Consider the following 21,080-nt stretch of genomic DNA (forward strand, 5'->3'; position numbering starts at 1 on the left):
GCAGCTTCACTTTTAAATTCTTTATAGAACAATGAAAAACCCAATGTAAAACTATTTTAATCCCAACTGCCATATTTCTGTTGCATTTAGTTTTGCTTTACACATTTTCCTGAATTATGTAAATAGAATTTTAACTTCACTGATTTCATAAACACGTGCAGTATACATGTTATAGTGCATGTTCACAATAAACTGGTGAAATTTAGAAGACTATGTTTGCGCCCTAACTTTCTACTTAGAATTTTAAATGGTTTTATTCTTCCTAGTCTGTGCTATATTACTGCCACCCTGTGGAGTAATGAATAAAGTAACTCTAAAATTCCCAGTGCCGAATTTACTGAGATGATTGCTATCCCTTCATTCATCTGATACTTTCCACTTCTTCAAATGTTCTTGTTTGGCTATAAGTTAGAGGAAAGAGAACAAAGGAGTACTTCCTTGAAATAGGCACAATGTAAAAATTAAATCATATTCTCCAAGATGTTTATTTTTAGGGTTCTTTTCTTACTAGCATTTGCATGGTCTTATGTAAAAACAAATAAATGACAAATAAAGTAATTTGAAGTTCTTAATGTGTAGTCACACAAGCTAAATATTTCATCAAAAGTCTCAAGCAAATGACTTCCTTTAAGCCATACCTACATCTAGGCAAAGTCAACTTTCGTGGAGGAAAAAATTCTTTACTCATGCCTGGCAGTACATTCATGATCACACTACTAGAGTCATGTAACAAATGCATACTTTCTAACTGAAATATTGCTAGGAAATGTGTGAAATGTTCCTTCACTAATCTGGATGATTTTAGTTAAGCTCATGTTTCAAAATGTTTGCTTCTTTGAGAGTCATGTATGAAGTATATGCAGTCATAAATGGGCTTAAAAATGCTTTTCATGATGCTGAAGATCAGGTCCTTAAGAGAAATGACATGGGAAGGTGGTACTGGATAAATACTTGATTGGGCTGGAACAGTAATGTATCTATTAAAGTACCTTATATATAAACAAAAATAATTATTAAACAAAAAAAAGAAAGCTGAAATAAATGAGTAGTTTCAACTTCCTACTATATGGATCTAAGACAGGCTTTGGTGTTATTCAAATTAAATCTGTTGTAACACAGAGCCCAAACTATGTTGGTACTCAGCTTGCATATTAAAAATTTGGGCAGTTTCGTTATGCTTTTGTCATGTAAAATTCTTAATCTTTTTATTTCATGTTATGCTGGTTTGTTCAATGAAGTTCAGCAAACTTCTTAAGGCAAAATATACTTAATACACATAACTTTTATGTACTCTATGATGCTTGGGGAATGAAATATTTCTCATGAGTCTTGACTCATGCTTAATTACATAAGCACATTCAAAAAAGTAATAGTAATTTGAGGGCATAGTTAATAAAGTTACACATAAGATTCTGAAAAGTCAAGCATTGTAACCATTTGCAAATTGATATAATTTTGCCTTCAGTTGCTTTAAAAACCAAGCTTTCTCTGAACAGACTACTGTAACTCCCACAGTCTATGTTGATATGTCAAGCCTGACCTACTTGATCAGAGAAAACTTTAAATAACAGCAAATTTGGAATATATTTAAAATATACTATTTTAATATTATTAAATTATTATTTTAACAAACATAAAATATATTATTAATTTTTTAATAATATACAACTGTTTTATAACTTTATCCTACAATTTTGGACTTCTGCTAATCTGTTTTGTTTTGTTTGCTGAAGACTAAAATACTTGTCTTCAATTAAGATTTTTCCAAAGCCACAGGGTCAACCTATTTTAAAAAGCCATAGGAATTTCTTGTTTCCCAGCAGAACCCAGTTACTGGAAACTGTCACCTCAACAATTATCAGTTACCCAGAGTTCAAGTTTAATTTACAATAGGCAAATCTCCAAGGAATAATGGAAACGAGACTATGAAGAAAAGAGGCCAATAAAACTAAAATAAAAACTTCAGCTATTGAAACATGTTAGAAAAATGATGTCAGAAATGGGTTTTATTAATTTACTGTGTGTACTAAAATTTTTGGCATGAAGCCTATAAAAATACTAGATTGGTCTGAAAAGTTTAGGAGAAAATTCTACAGCGGTTTCCATAATTCACAAGTGTACCAGAATCCTGAGCATTCGAATAACCCACATCCCTAGTTTTATAGCATTATGAAATAAATAAAAGTGTCCAAATTCACCTTTCACACTTAATTTATTTTATAAAGCCCAACGATCTGAAAGCTACTTGCAGCCTGCAGTTTTGATGGCTGAGTTTAATCCATCTTAACCTCTTAATGCCGTGAAAAGTGTGTCCCTTCGTGGGAAAGTCTGACTACATGGAAGGCTCCTGGGTGGGCATTGATGATTGGCACAGCCACAGGGCTGCCCAGGAGAAAGAGACAGATGACCAGCCAAGCGCGGTCCACATGAGGTTATGAAAGGTGGACTGTAGATCATTAAATTCTTGACTCTGCCATTTGGTAGCTGTATGACTTTCAACAAGTTATTTAACTTCTCAAATTCTGGTTTTCTTATTTCCAAACTGGAGAGGATGATAATGGCAATAAAAATATTTTTAATCATATGATTATTCCCTTTGTAAATGAAACGATATGTACAAAGCTTTAATGTTACATGGAAAATTATAAGTTCAATCAATATTAACTACGAATGAACTTCATCGTAATGAAGAAGATGATGAAGACAACAGCAATGATGATGCCATTGATACAATCATTTTTAAACAAACTTAAACCTCCCTACTTATAAGATGATGACTGCAAGAGTGAAACACCAATTCTGCTTCACATTCCAATTATATAGAGGTAAACATTGTTGGGATGATTATCCTTTATTTTTAAACTTTTTAGGTTTATTTATTTTGGAAAGAGAGAAATCATGAGCAGGGAAGGGGTGGGGGTGGAGAGAAGAGAGAGATTCCCAAACAGTCTCTGCACTGACAGTGCAGAGCCAGACCCCAGGATGGATCTCACTAACTCTGAGAGTATTACCTGAGCCAAAATCAAAAGTCTGCCTCTTAACTGACTGAGCAACCTAGGTGGCCCTAAATGATTATTTTTTTAAAAAACGTAAAGCTACTAAGTTTTTCTTGCATTTTTTACTTTTTTATAGTTCACCTTAAGAGCATATTAATCATGTATTTATGGACATGCCCAACATATCAGTAAGTATTTAGCAACTACCATGCATCAAGCACTGTGCTAGCCTCAAAGGATCCAAAGGTACTTTTACAAATCAACATAGCCCCTACTTCATAGAGCTTCAAGCTCACCTCATAATCTGATAATGTTAGGATGATTCACTGTACTTGCCATCAATAAATTCAAAATAGCAACATAATCCCCAGGTATGTACCTATGTTATGCACCCAGATGTAAGATGTGACAGAAATAACTGCTTGTTTCTTTTAGGTCATCTATAGAAAACCCATGACTACTGCATTTTGCTTTTCTTTTTTAAATTTTATTTGAGAGAGAGAGAGAGAGAGCGCACGCACCAGTGGAGGGAGGGACAGAAAACACAGAGAGAGAATCTGAGAGAGAATCTACTCAGGGCAGAGCTTGACAAGGGGCTCAATCCCACAACCCTTGGATTATGACCTGAGCTGAAATTAAGAGTCGGATGCTCAATGGACTGAGCTGCCCAGGCTGTCCCTGCTTTTTTTTTTTTTCAAGTTGTTCTGTGTTATTTATTAGAACAAATCCTTCACACAGAGGGAAGTTCAAGATAAGAGAGCAGATAAATAAATAATCAAAAATGGTAACCTGAGAGAATGAAAACAAAGAGGAAAGATGGTGTTGAACACAGAATGATAAAGGGGTATGTGGGAAAGGGAGTGCTCTAGGGCTAACCGCTAAGATGTCTGAAGAGATCTATGGTAACTGGAATTCTTAATCTGAGAGGAAAGCAGCTTCAGAAAAGCAGAAAGGCATCCTGTTTAGGTCTATCTATTTAACACGAAGGGCCATCCTGATTCTAGGTGATACAATTCTATCCAGAGATTAATTGAAGTGTATTTTCTCTATGTCTTTTTATATACTTTGTGCTTCATGTAACACTCAACTACCATTCTTCATTAGATTTTAGATATTAAGTTAAGGATTCTGTAAAATGTTTGATAGTAGTCTCCTCACACCTGAAGAGAATGTGTCTAATAATATTTTCCTTAGTTCAGGGAATAAGTGTCAACATTAATCTTATGCTATGAGAAACAAATGTAAATAAATCTGAGAGGAACACACACACACACACACACACACACACACACACACACACACAGGACTGTGAAGTGGATAATCTCTCTCTTTGGAAGGCCAATGTTACTGGTAATTCCTGTTATCAGCTCTACAATAACTCCGGCATAAATAACACATTTGGTTTTTTGAACAAAGGTATATTTCCTATTCTAAAGCTGAAAAACTCTTGCTATCTGTTGAAAGTGGCAAAATATCTAAAACGAAACTTTTTAGAAGCAGTGAATTTGTTACACAGCATTACGTAGTTTACAAATCTGAATGTCGCATATATTTAAACATTGCTTCCAAAGGCCTCATTCTTGCCTGATGGAGAAGCCAGGCAATGACAGTAGAAAAGGTAGCAAATACTCTCCTTACCATCTGCTGAAAAATTAACTGACAATTTTTCCTGTTACTATGTAAAATACATATGCAGATTCCATAATTTGTAGCTGGGTTTCGATTTTTGTGGGCTACAGATTATTTATTTTACTATAGAGCTGACAGAAAAATAGAGATTTTGTTAATCATTTTTTAAATAACTAAAAAAAGTAGCAATGCATCTGTTGTCAGGCTGTTAAAATTTACAGTGATGCCTTATTCTGAAACCCATCCATCCTATTTTCCGTTTCTTCATCTTCAATTTACTGGTTATTTTGAAATTGTCATGTTAGACATATTTGACGCTTTTGCATTTTTCGATTAACTCTGAGAAGTAAGCTAGGCATCAGAGGACTATTTTCTAACTGGCTAGACAATCTTAAGTTTGCACTGCTAACCAATCTTTTTGCTATTCCACAGAAAATCAAATATCTTTAATTTTGCTAGGCCTGGGAATTATCTTTCAACTCTGTGTCTGGTTTCACTTTCCTTTATTCATTTGTTTGGACTTTATGATAGAGTTCATTTAAGTTTTGGCACCAATTTTAAGGAAGTGTCGTACACATGGGTGAACCCCAAGGAATGGCATTGCTGCAGGTAAAGATTATAAAGTGAATGCATTTTAATACGAAACAGCTGTGTGAGGAGATTAGCATGGACTCAGTTTTAAAGCTGTACCTATCTATAATCAGGTAGATTAATTCCCAAGAGTAATAAGTTTCGAAAGAATCCAAACATTCTGTTCTAATTCTTAAACCTTTTGGCCTCATTAAATTGTGCTGTGTATCTGCAGCCTCATTCATCAGCTCTCCGGATGCACCTCATCACACCTAGCTGGGTTGCTCTCAATGATTTCTAATGTCATCCGGATGAAAAATGAATGTAAATGAAGCATTCAACAGCCACGTTGATGTCAAGCAAAAGGCTTGGGGAAAAAGGTAGAATTCCAAGACTAGTTTTCAGATTTTTCTTTTAAAGCTCATCAAACTTTCTGACATTGTAATTTTGATATTTTTGAAAACACAAAGCAACTTTGTTTTAAAGGACATGTTTTAAAATGAAGTTATAATCACATACAGAATTTTTAGGAATATTGAAAGCATTTTCTAAATCTACCAAATTTTATTTTTGCACACTGGCCATTTGAAAAATAACGTGGCTAGTGAAACTATGAGTGATAGGTTTATTATGCAACAAATATTAATTATGCAGGTATGGGATTGGTCTGTCATATATGGTTCTAGATACTATCACCACAAACATCTTTGCCGCAAGCAATTTCAATGCAAACATTTTATGGCTAAGTATTGGCTTTAAGGCAATTTCACCATAAAAGATAAAATCATGAAATATAAAAGAGGGTCATTCGTTTAAAAAGACATAATGAAAGGTGGAAAATGAGTAACAAAATTTAAAAGAATTTATTTCACATAATACAAAATATTTTGTGGGTTAACCTTAGCACTGTCTTCAAATGTCTTCAAAGTGATTCATTCATTGTGTGATACTTGTTTTGCATTCTTTTGCTTGTTCACTTGTCTCTTCTTTCGGAGTTATACTTTCTTTCATTTTTTGCTAAAATATATTCCTTCATTAAGAGATCTCAGTTCCCAAGTACTAGGATTCATAATTGTCACTGAGTTTGTATTCGCGCGCGCGTGCGCGTGTGTGTGTGTGTGTGTGTGTGTGTGTTGTGAAAGCCTTCTGCATTGTCTGTTCTTGGCATACTGGCACATATCCATTGATAGACATTTTTAAAGTTCTACAGGAAATGTGGGTTCAAAACTCTGTGTCACCATACATACCACCATGAGGGCTAACAGTTATGTAGTACAGAAATACAGAGGATAATCTAACAATGCTGCATGCACGCATTGATGGAGAAAGAAACCAAACTATCAACCCGTGTGAAAAAAAACAAACTGTCAAGTCAAACTGCCAATAAATTATTTTTATCTTTTATGGCAAAATTGCCTTGTGGCCATTTACTTATAAGGTAAAAATATTTGGCAAAGAAAATCCTTTTGGCAGAGATGTCTGTGGGATTTTTGCTTATGGCAAAAAAACTGATCTTCTGTGTCATGTACACCCTTACATGACAAAGATAGACAATTATCTTCCATATCAGTTTCTGTGGGCTGTGAGTCTTTAAGACTGGGTGGGTGGGTGGTTGAAAGGTAGGGAATTCTGAAGAAGGAGGAGAACGTACAAAGAGGTCCTCAAATGTGTACATAAACACGCTATTTTTAGTGGGTACATATACATACTACATGCACACATATGCCCTGAGCGTAAGCAAGTAACTATGTAAAATGTTGTCTTGACCAAAGAAAAATACACTCAAAGGTCTAACTGACTTGAAAGTGATCATTTGCCATCATCTGTTTTCACTGTTAGTGGATACGTAACATGTAAATACCAACAGATGAATTTTCCTTTTGTTTAATAAAGTTTTCCCACGTTAGAAAATGTGGAAAGCCATTACGCTTCAAAGTAAAGCTCGTAAGAATTGCAGGACAGCAATTTTGCTATAAATGTAATTACTACTTGTTCAGTTCAGGAAGCTATGATCTGTATCTATCTATCCCTCCTCTTTCAAGAATCTCCATCGATTATTTTTCTGTTTTGTATCTGTAAGCTTTCCCTGCGTGTCTCTTTACTAACCTATAACATAGAGTAATGAATTAGCTTTTCCAACCTTAAAAATATACATATATAATATATATACACATATGTATTTACATGTATACATACATATATACACACACATATATATTGTTTCTCTCTCTACATATGTATATGCAGCCATACCTGTGTTCATATCTAAACAAGTTGACCTCGACTTGATGGTCTTAATTTTTCTCCCAATATTTCTCAGAAAATTTGCAAAGATTTTAGAAAAAAGTGTTTTATATTGAGATTACTCTTTCCTCATCCCTCACGTACTTCTCAACCACCTGTTGGCTTTTATTTATAGAAATTTATGTAAGAAATCTCATGCCACAGTAGCACACACGATCTCTTGTTACTGGAGATACAATGGACAGAGGGGATGCCCATTTAAAATAAATACAGGGGCATCTGGGTGGCTCAGTCAGCTAGGCATCTGGCTTCAGCTCAGGTTATGATCTCTCAGTTTGTGAGGTCAAGCCCCGGATCAGGCTCTGTACTGACTGCTTGGAGCCTGGAGCCTCCTTCGGAATCTGCATCTCCCTTTCTCTCTGCCCCTCCCCTGTACATGCTCTTCTCTTTTTCTCTCTCTCAAAAATAAATTAACATTAAAAAATTAAAAAAAATTAAAAATAGGTATAAATTTATGTACGGATATATCTGTGTATTTAGGTAAGCATCTATGTATAAGTGTCCTTATCAACAAAACATTGTTTCAGCCACTGAAATTAGAATCACAGAAACAAGGGCGCCTGGGTGGCTTAGTCGGTTAAGCGTCCGACTTTCGCTTAGGTCATGATCTCGCGGTTCGTGGGTTCGAGCCCCGCGTCGGGCTCTGTGCTGACTGCCAGTTCAGAGCCTGAAGCCTGCTTCAGTTTGTGACTCCCTCTCTCTCTGACCCTCCCCTGCTCACGCTGTCTCTCTCTCTCTCTCTCTCCTAGAAATAAATAAAACATTAAAAAAAAATTAAAAAAATAAACGAATCACAGAAACAATAAAGTATCAATACCAAGAACATCTTAATTTTTATGTTAGGTACAAATAACATTTAAATATTGCAGAGTGTAAGCATTAATTAATTTTCAAAGTTGCTTTGGCATTAATAAAGGTGTGTGCCCTTAAGAAAAGTATGTGTCCACAAAGCACAGAAGTCAATATGTGAGCAAACAGCAGGTTTGTTGCATAAGCCCAGATTCATTAGTTTCACAAAAGTGAATGTGAAATGAATCGCTTATCATGTGGTTTAGTATGTCACAAAATGCTTTTGTTTAGAAGTTAAGTTCTTATAAAAGGGGAAAGGGATGAGAAGCAGTGTTTCAAGATATTAATATTTAGATTGGACTTTTTTTAGGATGTAAGGAAGGAAAAATGGCTTTAAACTAGTGAATTCTTCACTTATTCAACTAAACCATTTGTGATTGTAGAGGGCAAAAACTATTGCTTTCCTGATGATATAAATCTTCTTGTATTAAAACAAGAAAAAAACACACCTGATGATAGCCCCCAAGACGTGTTATTGTCTGGACACAAATACAGTTTTGAAAGAAGAAAAAAAAATTACAAGTTTAGATGAAAATTACATTAATTTAAAGTGGAAATTCTTCCATTTTGAAAGAAGAAAAATATCCTGAAATAAGTAAGATTCCTGATGGTAGGTTTGAATGATACATTAATAAAATAAAAGATGATTTATCTAAACTTGTATCCATTTAAAAGTGATATAAATGGTGGGGCTTGTATTTATATACTTCTATCATAAAATCATATTCTTAAAATTATGACTAAGTTTAAAATGCTAAAAAGTTGCTTCCAAATGATTAGAGTAAGATTAACTAGAACTTTGAGATACAGTTGAATTTTGGACTAAATTCATTTTATTTGAGTTCTTTAAACTTGGTAATGTTAGAATTATTTAGAACATTTAAGTAAGATGAATATTCAGATTTAAACAAAACACAGGCCCAGTCTTGTGGGATCGAATAATCCAGGCAGGGGACCAGGAGATCTCCCATGTGGGGAATACAGTGTAAGGGACATGTAGGACTCATACAGTGTGGTGTGGGATCAGAGCACAAACAGCCAAACAAGTCTGAAGGGGAGGGGGTGTCAGGGACATGCTCCAGGGGGAGAGGGAATGAGGATTACCCTGAATTTTGAAAAATGAGAAGTTACTATGTAAGGTAACAACAGACATTATTCCTTGGATTAATGCACATGGATCTTCCCATTTCTTTTAATTCTGATACTTTCTTCGAAAGAACTATTTATAACATCAAGTTATTATCTGAAAGTATTTGGTTAATGGTTCAATTTATTAACTTTTTCAGAAGAAATGGTTTCTTGGTACAATTAAAATTGCTAAATATTTAGGGGAAAAAAAGAAAAAAAAACCTTAACCTATGGATGAAACTTCCGTCACAACATAATTATAGCATAGTTAGTATTCAACAAGTTGAGTACTAAAAAGATTTATGGTGAATTTGAAATTGTATGTGTGTATATGTTTTCAATTCTTCAACAGTATTCCAATCACATAGAGGCTAGAATATTTCAAAGAATTTCAAAGATTTTCATCAATACTGTACCTAATTATTCACAATGTTGTATCTGCAAAATTATCTGAATCTATTAATTCATCTTTTTCCTCTCTCCTTTTAATTCCTCAAAGACATATAAAACAATCTGCTAAAGATCATGAGGAGCCACACCTCTCCAAATGGTGCAGATTGCAATTAAAAGCAAAGCAAACTGGCATTTTACTTAAGAGAGAGTTCTGGATAAATGTGTAATATCTGTTGGAATTCTTGAAACACAAAAAGCAGCTTATAATTTATCATTTTTCAATGGATCCTTAGCATTCTAGAAAATCAAGAATGATTCTCTTATCAAATATGAAGAGTGAGTCAGAAACTTGATATAAGCTGATGGTAGAATTGTGAGTAAGAGAGTTACAGTCAATATCCTCCACAATATCAGCAGCTTTAGGTACACAGATGAACATTCAAAATAGTTAGGTCTCCTTACGATATTTCCTTCTGCAGTCACATAATCACTGAAACAAATATATTACAACCTCAAAATGCTTGTCCTTCCATTCTTTGTTGCTTACTGAAACTGCATACTTTTAAAACATTATGCATATTAAAGAATTTGTCTAAAATATCCTATTGAGCATGTAAAAATGAATAAAGGACACTTCCTTAAAAATGGCGTTGGGAAGCCAGAAGGGGAAGGGGGAGGTCTCAGGCTCTATCACCCCTCATCAGTGGTAGATTCCAAGAAGAAGTACTTTGCATGTTTTTTTAAATTTTTAATGTTTTATTTATTTCCGAGAGAGAGAGAGAGAGAGGCAGCGTGAGAAGGGGAGGGTCAGAGAGAGAGGGAATCACAGACTGAAACAGGCTCCAGGCTCTGAGCTGGCAGTCAGCACAGAGCCCGACGCGGGGCTCGAACCCACGAACCGTGAGATCATGACCTGAGCCGAAGTCAGACGCTTAACCAACTGAGCCACCCAGGCGCCCCTGTGCTTTGCATTTGCAACCAAAGCAGCCCACTTTCCCACTCCAGCAGGAGAAAGAATTTCTCTTTGCCCAGGAAGGAGCTCAGCCAATAACAGAATATCTCAACCAGCCAAGGAGAAATGATCACCACCCTGAACACTGGCTTTCCTCTAATGGACTGTGGCTCAAAGCAGCCCCCCCTCAACTTCCTCTTTTTTTCTACAGAGTTCGCCTTCTATGCCTATGGCTTGGCATAGCTTACATGTCCTGAGTTGGAATTCTTCTGCTATTCCTGAATAAACCCATTTTGCTGGTAAAATATATATATTTTACTGTTTTACTGTTGACAAAATAAAAATGATTTTCAAATGAGGGTGCAATTTTTGCTGTTATAAATTACTTCCTTTGGAAATATACAGAATAATGCATGAATGTAGAAAGATAATTTTTAGGCATATGCAGGAAGTCTGAGTATTACTATCATCTTTAATAATTAAATGATCACAAATTTTTCCGAGAAAAGCTTAAACTGTTCCTCTTTTTCCATTCTCTCCTGGTTATGCTCTTCCTACAACATTTTCTCATACAGAACTTATACATAAGAATCAAAGAGGTTTCTAGAGGTCCAAATTATTTTATTAATAAATTAGACATAAGGTAGTTATGGGTCACATAAATAGTATTATGCAGAATGATTTTATAATTCAATCAATGGTTTATAATCTATGATCCATATGAATTTATAATCAGCATGCTAATTTCCCCTCTTACTGACCCTCCCTCACAGTCTCTATAAAAACCACATACACTGATACTCAAACGAAAGAAAATACTATAAAACCGCACTCACTTTTTTGTCTTTGTTGTATTTGGCGAATATCTCCTGGGCTCTCTCTTCGCCTCCATCCGTGAACAGCATAATAATCTTATTGCAGTTGGCTCTAGAAACATTATACTGTAAATAAAATTTTAAAAAAGGGGTATCATTCACACACACAAAAGGTAAAGGCTATCAAGCAATATGGAAAGAGCATGAACAGAATGAAAGTTAAGGGTGCAGAATCTGTTCAGTAAGTATTCTCCAAAGTATACCCAGTTCCTGGGTCAGGCCAGGCCTATCTCTACCAAGGGCCTCTCAAACCCCTCAAATATCCATGGGTCTCACTTCCTTTGGGTCTTTGATCAAATGTCACCTATCGGTAAAGGCTTTACTGAAACTTGTTCTAAATGGCACTCTCTCTCCCAGGCTGTATTTTTCTTCATAGCATTTTACATTGTCTTAGGTACATTCAATGTATTTTATTCGTTTGTGTTCTGTTGGCTGCCCCTGATTGAATGTAAATGCCATAAGGGCATGAAGTTTTGTCTTTTCTGATCGTGAAGAGCGGAGCATATAATAGCCTCTCAGGGGTTGATTAACAAATGGATTTTAAATTAACGGTTATGTCAATTTTATGCCCCTATAATTTGTACCAGAAACAAATAAATACTATTAATGAAAAATGTGCATACCCTTCCACATACATTTTCAATCCACTGACAAACGTTTTTGCTCCCTGTCCTCCTCCTTCTCCGTATTTTATTCACTTTCCTGCTGTAAAATTGCAAACTCCTAGTTGATCCCTAACACCCAGCACTCTTTTGTAAATGCCTAATTCCAGAATATCCTGCTATCCTCTCTCAACCTGCCACACATATTCGAATCCTCAAAGACTCAAGTCCAATGGTAATTCCTCCCTTAAACCTTAAGGTTCCCAAAGAGTCAGACATAGGAAAACAGTGATTAGCACCAAAGGGCCACTAAGATGAACAACTAATTTAGAAAGCTGGAGTTCTCTGAGGTCTGAAATTATCATCTCAAGCTTCTACTGTTGTGAAATGTGTTTGCAAAAGTGTTGAGAATAAAAGATTTCACTGCTTTACAAATGCTCAGCTTCTTTGGAAATGTCAAGCTTCCAGCTCAGTAACACTGAACGGAGGTATAATACAAGCACAATTTGTCATTTTAATATTTTAATAGCCACACTAAAAATCTGAAATTAATTCTACTAATATATTTTATTTAACCCAGTCACCCAAAAATATTATCAATTGAACATGGAATCCATATGGAAATTATTCAGATAATATACGTGTTTTTTCTTTCACAGTAACTCTTCAAATTCTGGTGTGTATTTTATGCTTATAACATATTTCAATCCAAACCAGGTGCACCTCAAGTCTCAACAGCCACAGGTGATTGTGAGTAACAAAGAACTGGACTTTAAATGATTACTAATTTTAAAAGAAGTCATTAATTCTCCTGTGGTCTTTAGGCTTGTTAAAAAACTGTATCTTACTTTTCAAAGAAGATAAATCTCATTTCCTGTTGTAAAAGTTAGTCACGATAATATTATGTTCTATTGATGAAAAGATCCTGTTTCATATGTCATCTCATTATCTAGGCCATTAGAACATCGGCAGTTAAAGCTTTAAATCAAGTATTATGAAAACTCAAGTACTAATATAATTTGTCACATTCAAGCATAGTTGCTAATTTAAAGAAAGCCATCTGAAAATTGGACTATACAAAAAGTTTCATATTTTATCATCAAAATGCTTTCGTGAAAGGTGTTGAAATCCCTGAACTAAAATTAATTTCTTTGATGATTTTGTGTTACCTACATATATGAGATAGGCAAAATGACATGTACATAAAAGACTGTTTCATAAAAGTGATTAAAGATTCTCATTAGGATTTGGTTTCATTTTTGGCAGTAATGTTGGTATTATTGTTACTGAACACAAACAGCAGGGTAGGTAAGGACACTGGGTCTTGCCTGTCATTTGTGGAATTAAAATAGTAATGTCTCACACCAGAGACAGCGATTAGGACATACACAAAAGGCAGAATGAAGAAATGTTTTGTTTTCAACATGATTTTTCCCAGGAGGAGCCTCCTTGGTAGTCACGTGGTCCAGCAAAGTCAGCAACTGGTCAGAGGACGTGCAATTATCTAAAGAATCACTTGGCCATAACAACTATATGTTACTGGTTTGTAACAAATTAAGTAAAGGAAAGACCTTGACTATTTCAACAAAATGGCAGTTGGTAGAGTTGGTAATTAATTTTGTGATTTCATAACAAATTATGTTATGTGTCTCCTTGAATATCCTTGTATCACTGTGTGGCCAGTATACAGCACAGCTTCTATAATACACATACTTAATAAATATTTTTTTTGAAAACTGCATTCCGTATATTTGTAATGTTTCATGAAATGCACCTGAGAACTAATTCAAATCTGAATTTAAAGTATATTGTGGCATAAATGATACATTTAATTCTATTTTATACTTGCTTCAGGGATCTCCATAATAGACCTTTTGAGGACAAACACTGTGCAGTAAGAAAACTAGAAATATATGAAAGAGGTAACAAAATATGCTTCAACTCTGAATAAGGCAAGGCATGACATCTGGGAAAATGAAGAACTGCGATACGTGAGGGAGACATGGAAAGCAGACCATATGAGACTGGCTTCAGGAATAACTGAGAACATATTAAAAATAATTTACAATTGTGGAGGCAGTACGAGAGGCCAAAAGGAGTTAAATCATATTTTATCAGCAACTAGTAACAAATCTGGGAGTTAAAGTGGCCTCTCTAATGAGACTGCCTCTGAAATAGTACATTAGGCTTGAGACTCCTTATCATTTCACAACTGAAACCTGAATAGGAGGGAACGAAGAAGTGAGGCAAATTAACAATACCAAGAAGAGCAATTAAAATGCCACAACCTTGGCTGCCTCAAAGGAAAAAGAACTTCTCTGCAAAAACTCCACAAACTTGCATTTCTTTACTAGGGAAAGAATACGTTTTAATCTATTGGTCAATTACACTTGAATTTCAAAGTTCTGAGTTTTCATCCTTCTATGAGCCAACATACATCATTTCATAAGCAAATGCATTTTACCAAAGGTAATTCCCCTCAAAACTGCAACACTGAACTACTTTGCTTTTCTGTCTCCTTACTTGCTTGTCTAACGCTATCTAATAAGTATCACCACCACCTCAAAGCCGACGTATCTGAAAGGGAGCTATTCCTACCCTCACATACCTCTACCTAGATTGCTGTGTTACCAGCTACCTAGCGTTCTAGTCCAGAGAACTAGCTGATTAGTCCCCACATCACTCTGCTTAACATTTCTTTGCCTTTACTGCAACACCAGGATTTCTACAACAGTTTAACTTAGAGCACTTGTTAGACCATGTCATTCTCATATTATCAACTTTTCATTTGCTCCTAACACCTCATTAACTGATACCTCGTGGCCTTTTTATTTGCCTTGCAGCTCCCACATTGCTATGTCCCAGCCATGCCAAACCACCTGCCAATTTTTCAGGGTGCCACACTGTCGTATACGCCTGTGGCTCTGTCCATGTTCTTCTTTTTATCTCAAGAGGTTTTCCCTCTCTCATCTACCTACCTAATTCTACTCATTCTTCAAAAACCCTGTTTTCAAAGAAATGCCCCACTTTCCTGACCTCCCTCGGGTAAGCTGAACCCCGCCTCAGTAACGTTCAAGTAAACACACCGTGACTGCCCTGTAACAGCAGCATGGCAGTGCACCAGGAATGATGACTTACCAGGTCATGCTGGACCTCTGGAGATCAGACAGCCTTGGTTACTTCTACAATTCTAGCACTAGCAATGTGACAGCAAATTGTGAGGTATACAATAAATAATGGCTGAAGGAACAAATGGAGGAGATGAGCAATCAGACATCTCTAAAACCGTTTCAGAAGCCTTACTGATGGAACGCCAAAGTCCGACCTGCAGACAAGACTGCATTTAAGGGCCTATTCAGTGACTCAGCAAATAAGGTATGAATTATGAGCTGACTCTGTACCAGACATGCGCTAGCCATTCATTATAGGAATAATGAGCCTGACTCCAATACCAAGCCAACAACCCACACTCACATGAGGTTTGCTGCATGTCGGGTTCTCTGGACAATCCTGTCTACAGCCCCCTCTGCTGTACACACCATGGTGAAAGTGAGGAAACCAAGGTATAGAAAGGTTAGGTCCACACTCTCAACCGTTGCGGTAATAGTGCTTCGTGAGAGATAAAAAACTGAACGACGACTCCTGCCCTCGAAGAGTTCAAAACAGAACAGACAACATGGCCACTTAAAAACCCCAGTCCACAGCGTGAGGTATGTGCTCTGATGTGGGGCAGGCAGAAGGCATGCCAGAGTCTGAGACTCTAAGTGGAGACATGGATGGGTGATCTGGTGAGGGAAGGATGTTCATGGAGGAAGGAATTCCTGCTATGAACTTATACCCTACTCATCCTAATGTCTGTCATTTGGACCTTCTGGGGCATTAAGAAACAACTTTAAGAACCAAAAAAGATGTTTAAAACTAAAACATTTTTACCAACCATTGGATGACTGAAAAACACAAGTTTCCACATAAATAAAGTACCAATTGAGATAAGAAAAAAAATGATATTCTAAATATGCCAACTAAGTTTGGAGTGCGTGGGCAAAATTAAATAATCATCATATGAATGTTTCTCTTTGAAACACAGTTCACAAAGATGATGGAAGAAAAGATCTACAAAGAAGAGAATGTCTACACTTTGCATGCCTTTGGGCTCTGGATTTAAAAATAAAAGTAGTTCAACGATTTCTACTGCCTGGACACATCTGCTTTTTAAATAAAAGAAAAACAGCAGTTATGTAACTGATAGTTACTGGTAGTAGTAACTACCAGCATACTGAAATTCATAGGCTATGATTCAGTAATAAAAGAGAAAAGGGGAAGGTATGGATACTTACATTAAGCAGCTGTTCGAAAGCAAAACTAAAGCCTTTCTTATAGTCTGTGATTCCTTTTGCTGTGATGTTATTCACTGCATCTTTCAGCACTTTCTTATTTCTTACATTGGCTTGGACAAGGTGCTGAAAACAGCTCACATCCTGGGCATTGCTGTTAAACTGTGAAAGACACAAAAGTAAATATACAAATGAATGTGAAAATCAATCATCTAATTTTAGTTGCTTTTGTGACTTCTACATCCCAATCCAGTTGCACTGCTTTCTTTTTCATAAAGAAAAATGAGTGAATTGGTAACCGGAGTGTGCTGAGGATCAAATAGCAATTTTCATCTAAGCTCCCTCTCTTCTACTGTCACCCTGAGCCTGTCACTCACCTTCATGAAGCTTAGTTTCTCCGATTATAATTTTGGGACTTGAATTATGTAAGGTTCCTTGCAGCTCTCAAATAGCCAAGCATTTAGATGGAGGGAAAAAAACCAACAACAATCAATGGAATGTCATCAGAATCCAGAAATGATAGGGAGCAGATTCAAGGAAAAATGGCCATTTGCTTGCCTCTCATACGGAAAAGCTGGTGGGAAAATATTTCACCCATCGACAAGAACAGAGGTTTAGTAATTGTGAAAAGCGATGGTAGAATCTTTCCACCGGGGTGAAGGCAGGGAAGTAATCTGAAAGAATCAGGAACAATGGGTGGCCTTTTAGAATGATCACTTTGCAGCTTATATACAGAATGTGGTCGAATCATGGAGGCAAGGCTAAGGGCCAGCAGGCCCTTGCAGACAGGTATTGCTCTAAGTGGCAAGTCCCTAAACAGCAAGGATGCTACAGGAGGAGAGAACGTAAACTTCGACACCTGTCCCAAAGTGAAAATTGAAATACTAACCAAATTAGTATCACCAACCCCATAAAAAGTATTCACAGAGTTCACAGGGCATTTCCAAGAGAGCATGAGAACACCAGGAGTATTGCAGTGAGATCCAGAGCACTGAGGTAAGTGGGATCATCCTATCATTTATGAACTCTGCTATTTTTATGAGCCACTGAGATTCCTGGGGTCAAGAGTCACATCTGCAAAATGAGAATAATAATAAAACCATACGTGCTAGAAGGGAGGGGGGTGACCAGATAGAATGCTGAAGATATTCTTAAAAACATATAATTACATCATTTTAATAGGTGGATAACAAACCAAAATATAAATTTTGTAACTGATCACATATTTTTATAAATGTAATGGATCATTCCTTTTTTCCTTGGAAATCATTGAAGTGTAATTATAAGGTGCAGTGCATATTCCATTAATTCAATAAGCTCATGTTTACTATCAGCCTGTTATATGTCAAGAATTATTGCAGGTGATGGTTTTGTGCCTTTGGGCATTTAGTACATTATGCACAAACATATATATATACACACACACATGTAAGCACATATATGGTGTCTGACTTGCACTGCATTTACTCTACAAATATTAATCATTTCCTCTTTGAAAATGCCCTACAAGATATGTATTATTACTATTCATGAGGAAACTTAGGCCCTGGGAGGTTAAATAACTTGCCCATTGTCACAGAGCAAATAAGAGACAGTATCAGATGAGGGGTGTGACACAGAGGCGGGGATTTTAACTATTCTTATAGAGCCTCTTAATATATTGCAATACATTAGGATTCATTCTGTAAAGCAATAAAATATTATTTCCTAGGAGACAATATCATGAGTGGGCTCTAGCGTGCACTATGAGCAGTCAGGGGAAAACTCCTGTGAGAAATGACATTTCCTATGATTCCAGAGAAATGTTTCATTTAAAGCTACGGAGGAAGGCCAAAAGAACAACAATGTAAAGCTATGATGTGGGGAGCAGGGAGAAGACTTTTAGGCATATATGAAGGAGAGTTTAGTTCAGTCACATATGAGCGAGGACAAGGACATTAAAGGAGTTCAGGGAGGGAGGGAGGCCGGGCTAGATCATTCAGGAACTAACAGAAATGCTGAAGAATTGGCATTTTCTTTTCTGCCAAATGGAAAGTCACAGATTTTAAGCCACAAACAAAATAATTTAATGTAAAATTTTAAGAGATCATCTGAGCTGCTGTTTGGGAAATAGATTTAAGGTGAGCAAAATGTAAAGGAGGGGAAATTATTAGAAGACTATCATAGTAACCTGGCTGAACATAATAAGGGGCTCTTTTTTTGTGGAGATGGTCAGAAAAGGAGGGGCTGCAGATCTATTTTGGAGAAGAATCCACAGCATATGGTGGCGGACTGGGTATGTAACTGAGGAAGAGAGTAGCGCCACAAATGCCATGCAGGTGTCTGACTTGGGCATCGCGATGGTGGAGGGCTGCAGGAGTGATAGGTTCAAGGGTATTCGGGAAAGAGACCAGAGAAGTGCAAAGCTCAAGGGAGGATGAGTGTTCACAACATTCAAAGTGTGAGGCTCAAAAGAAATCTTTGGCTAAAGATTAAAAAAAAAAAAAAAAAAAAGATGATAGCTTAAGCATAGAAATTTGGCTTAAAACCTCATATACAATTATTCCCAAGCTAGACAAAGGCCCCACTAAAAAGGAGAACCAAAGGTCAATTTCCCTGACAACTATGGATGCAAAAGTTCTCAACAAGATACTTGCCAAATGGATCCAACAATACATTAAAAGAATTATTCACCACAATTAAGTGGAATTTATATCTGGGATGTAGGACTGGTTCAATATCCATAAATCAATCAATGTGATTCATCACATCAATAAAAGAAAGGACAAGAACCACATGGTCCTTTCAATAGATGCAGAGAAAGCATCTGACAAAAAGCAAGATATTTCTTTATAAAAACCCTTAAGAAAGTAGGGTTAAAAGGATCATACATCATGATCATAAAAGCCATATATGAAAGACCCATTGCTAATATCATTCTTCATGATGAAAAACTGAGAGCTTTCCCCTGAAGGTCAGGAACATCACAGGGATGTCCACTCTCACCACTGTTAGGCAACATATTGTTGGAAGTCCTATACTCAGCAATCACGCAACACAAAGAAATGAGTTTCATCCAAATCGGCAAGGAAGAAGTCAAATTTTCACTCTTCACACATGACACGATACTAATGATATAACAGAAAGAGAAATCAAGGAATCGATACCATTTACAATTGCACCAAAACCCATAAAATACCTAGGAATAAACCTAACCAAAGAGGTGAAAAATCTATACGCTGAAAACTATAGAAAGCTTATGAAAGACATTGAAAACGGCACACAAAAAATGGAAAAGCATTCCATGCTCATGGATTGGAAGAAAAATTACTGTTAAAATGCTGATACTACCCAAAGCAATCTACGTATTCAATATAATCCCTACCAGCATTCTTCATTGAGCTAGAACAAATAATTCTAAAATTTGTATGGAACAAGTAAAGACCCCGAACAGCAAAGCAATCAGGATAAAGAAAGGGAGGGCACTCCTGGGTAGCACTGTTGGTTAAGCGGCAGACTTCAGCTTAGGTCCTGATCTCCTGTTTCTTGATTTCTAGCCCCAGGTCAGGCCCAGGTGCGCACAGCGCAGCCTGGAGCCTGCCTCAGCCTCTGTCTTCCTTTCTCTCAGCCCCTCCCCTGCTCATGTTCTTTCTCTCTCTCTCTGTCTCTCTCTCTCTCTGTGTCTCTCTCTCCCCTCCCCCACCTCAAAAATAAATAAACATTAAAAGAAAGATAAAGTAAGGAGGAGATGAAAGGTTCGGAGAGAGTGGAGATAAAACAAGAAGGAAAGTGTCCTGCACAGATAAATATTTTGAGTTCTTTCTCATTTTTACTTTGAACAATACTTTCAGGCACACCATATATATGAGGGGAAAGCTCCAATATATTTCTTTGCTGTTTTCCATAAATGCAAATGTTGAAAACTTAGTATCTTCAGATCCAAATTCTACTGCCTCTTTTATTCCATTCTTTGATAACGTGACACAATCTTACCCTGCACATTCTTTTTTGAAAATAAATGAATGTGAGAATTCCCACGTTAGAAAGTTAAAAAACAAAAAAAAAGTTTGCCAGTACATTAACAGTAAAATGTCTGACTTTATGGAATTATTATAAATGGTTATAGGAATGTTATTAACTGATTTAGTTAAATGATGAATCATGAAAAAATTACAAGTTATGCAGAAAGTGAACACTAAATAACGTACTGCCCTGAGTCTTTCGGTTGGCCTTGAACTGCTTTTAACACAGAAGAACGAAGCATCTCATTAAGTCACTTTAACAAACTGATTAAATGTAAATTCAATTCATTAAATACAAATTCAGTGGTGTGCAACAGAAAGTCTATGATTATACTCATAATAAAATTCATAAATAATTCAGAGAAATGAATAGCTTACAAAGTGTAAGTCCCCATAGCAAATCTTACTTTCCTAGGAAAGGGATGAGAAAGTTTAAAAGTTCTAAAT

General features: G+C 36.2%; 1 protein-coding gene across 7 annotated transcripts in view; it reads right to left on the minus strand.

Annotated features, from left to right (window-relative positions):
* CACNA2D1 (calcium voltage-gated channel auxiliary subunit alpha2delta 1) overlaps positions 1–21,080 on the minus strand; it is a 482,620-nt gene that overhangs the window by 69,663 nt on the left and 391,877 nt on the right. For all 7 annotated transcript variants that reach the window (XM_039218422.1, XM_039218421.1, XM_039218419.1 and 4 more), the window contains exons 11-12: positions 16,636–16,794; positions 11,658–11,762 (exon numbers count right to left, since the gene is read on the minus strand). In XM_039218422.1, coding sequence (XP_039074353.1) covers positions 11,658–11,762; positions 16,636–16,794 — 264 coding nt within the window. The remainder of the gene's footprint in view (positions 1–11,657; positions 11,763–16,635; positions 16,795–21,080) is intronic.

The sequence above is a fragment of the Hyaena hyaena genome, unplaced genomic scaffold (genome assembly GCF_003009895.1).
Source record: "Hyaena hyaena isolate Hyena2069 unplaced genomic scaffold, ASM300989v1 scaffold_761, whole genome shotgun sequence".
NCBI lineage: Eukaryota > Metazoa > Chordata > Mammalia > Carnivora > Hyaenidae > Hyaena > Hyaena hyaena.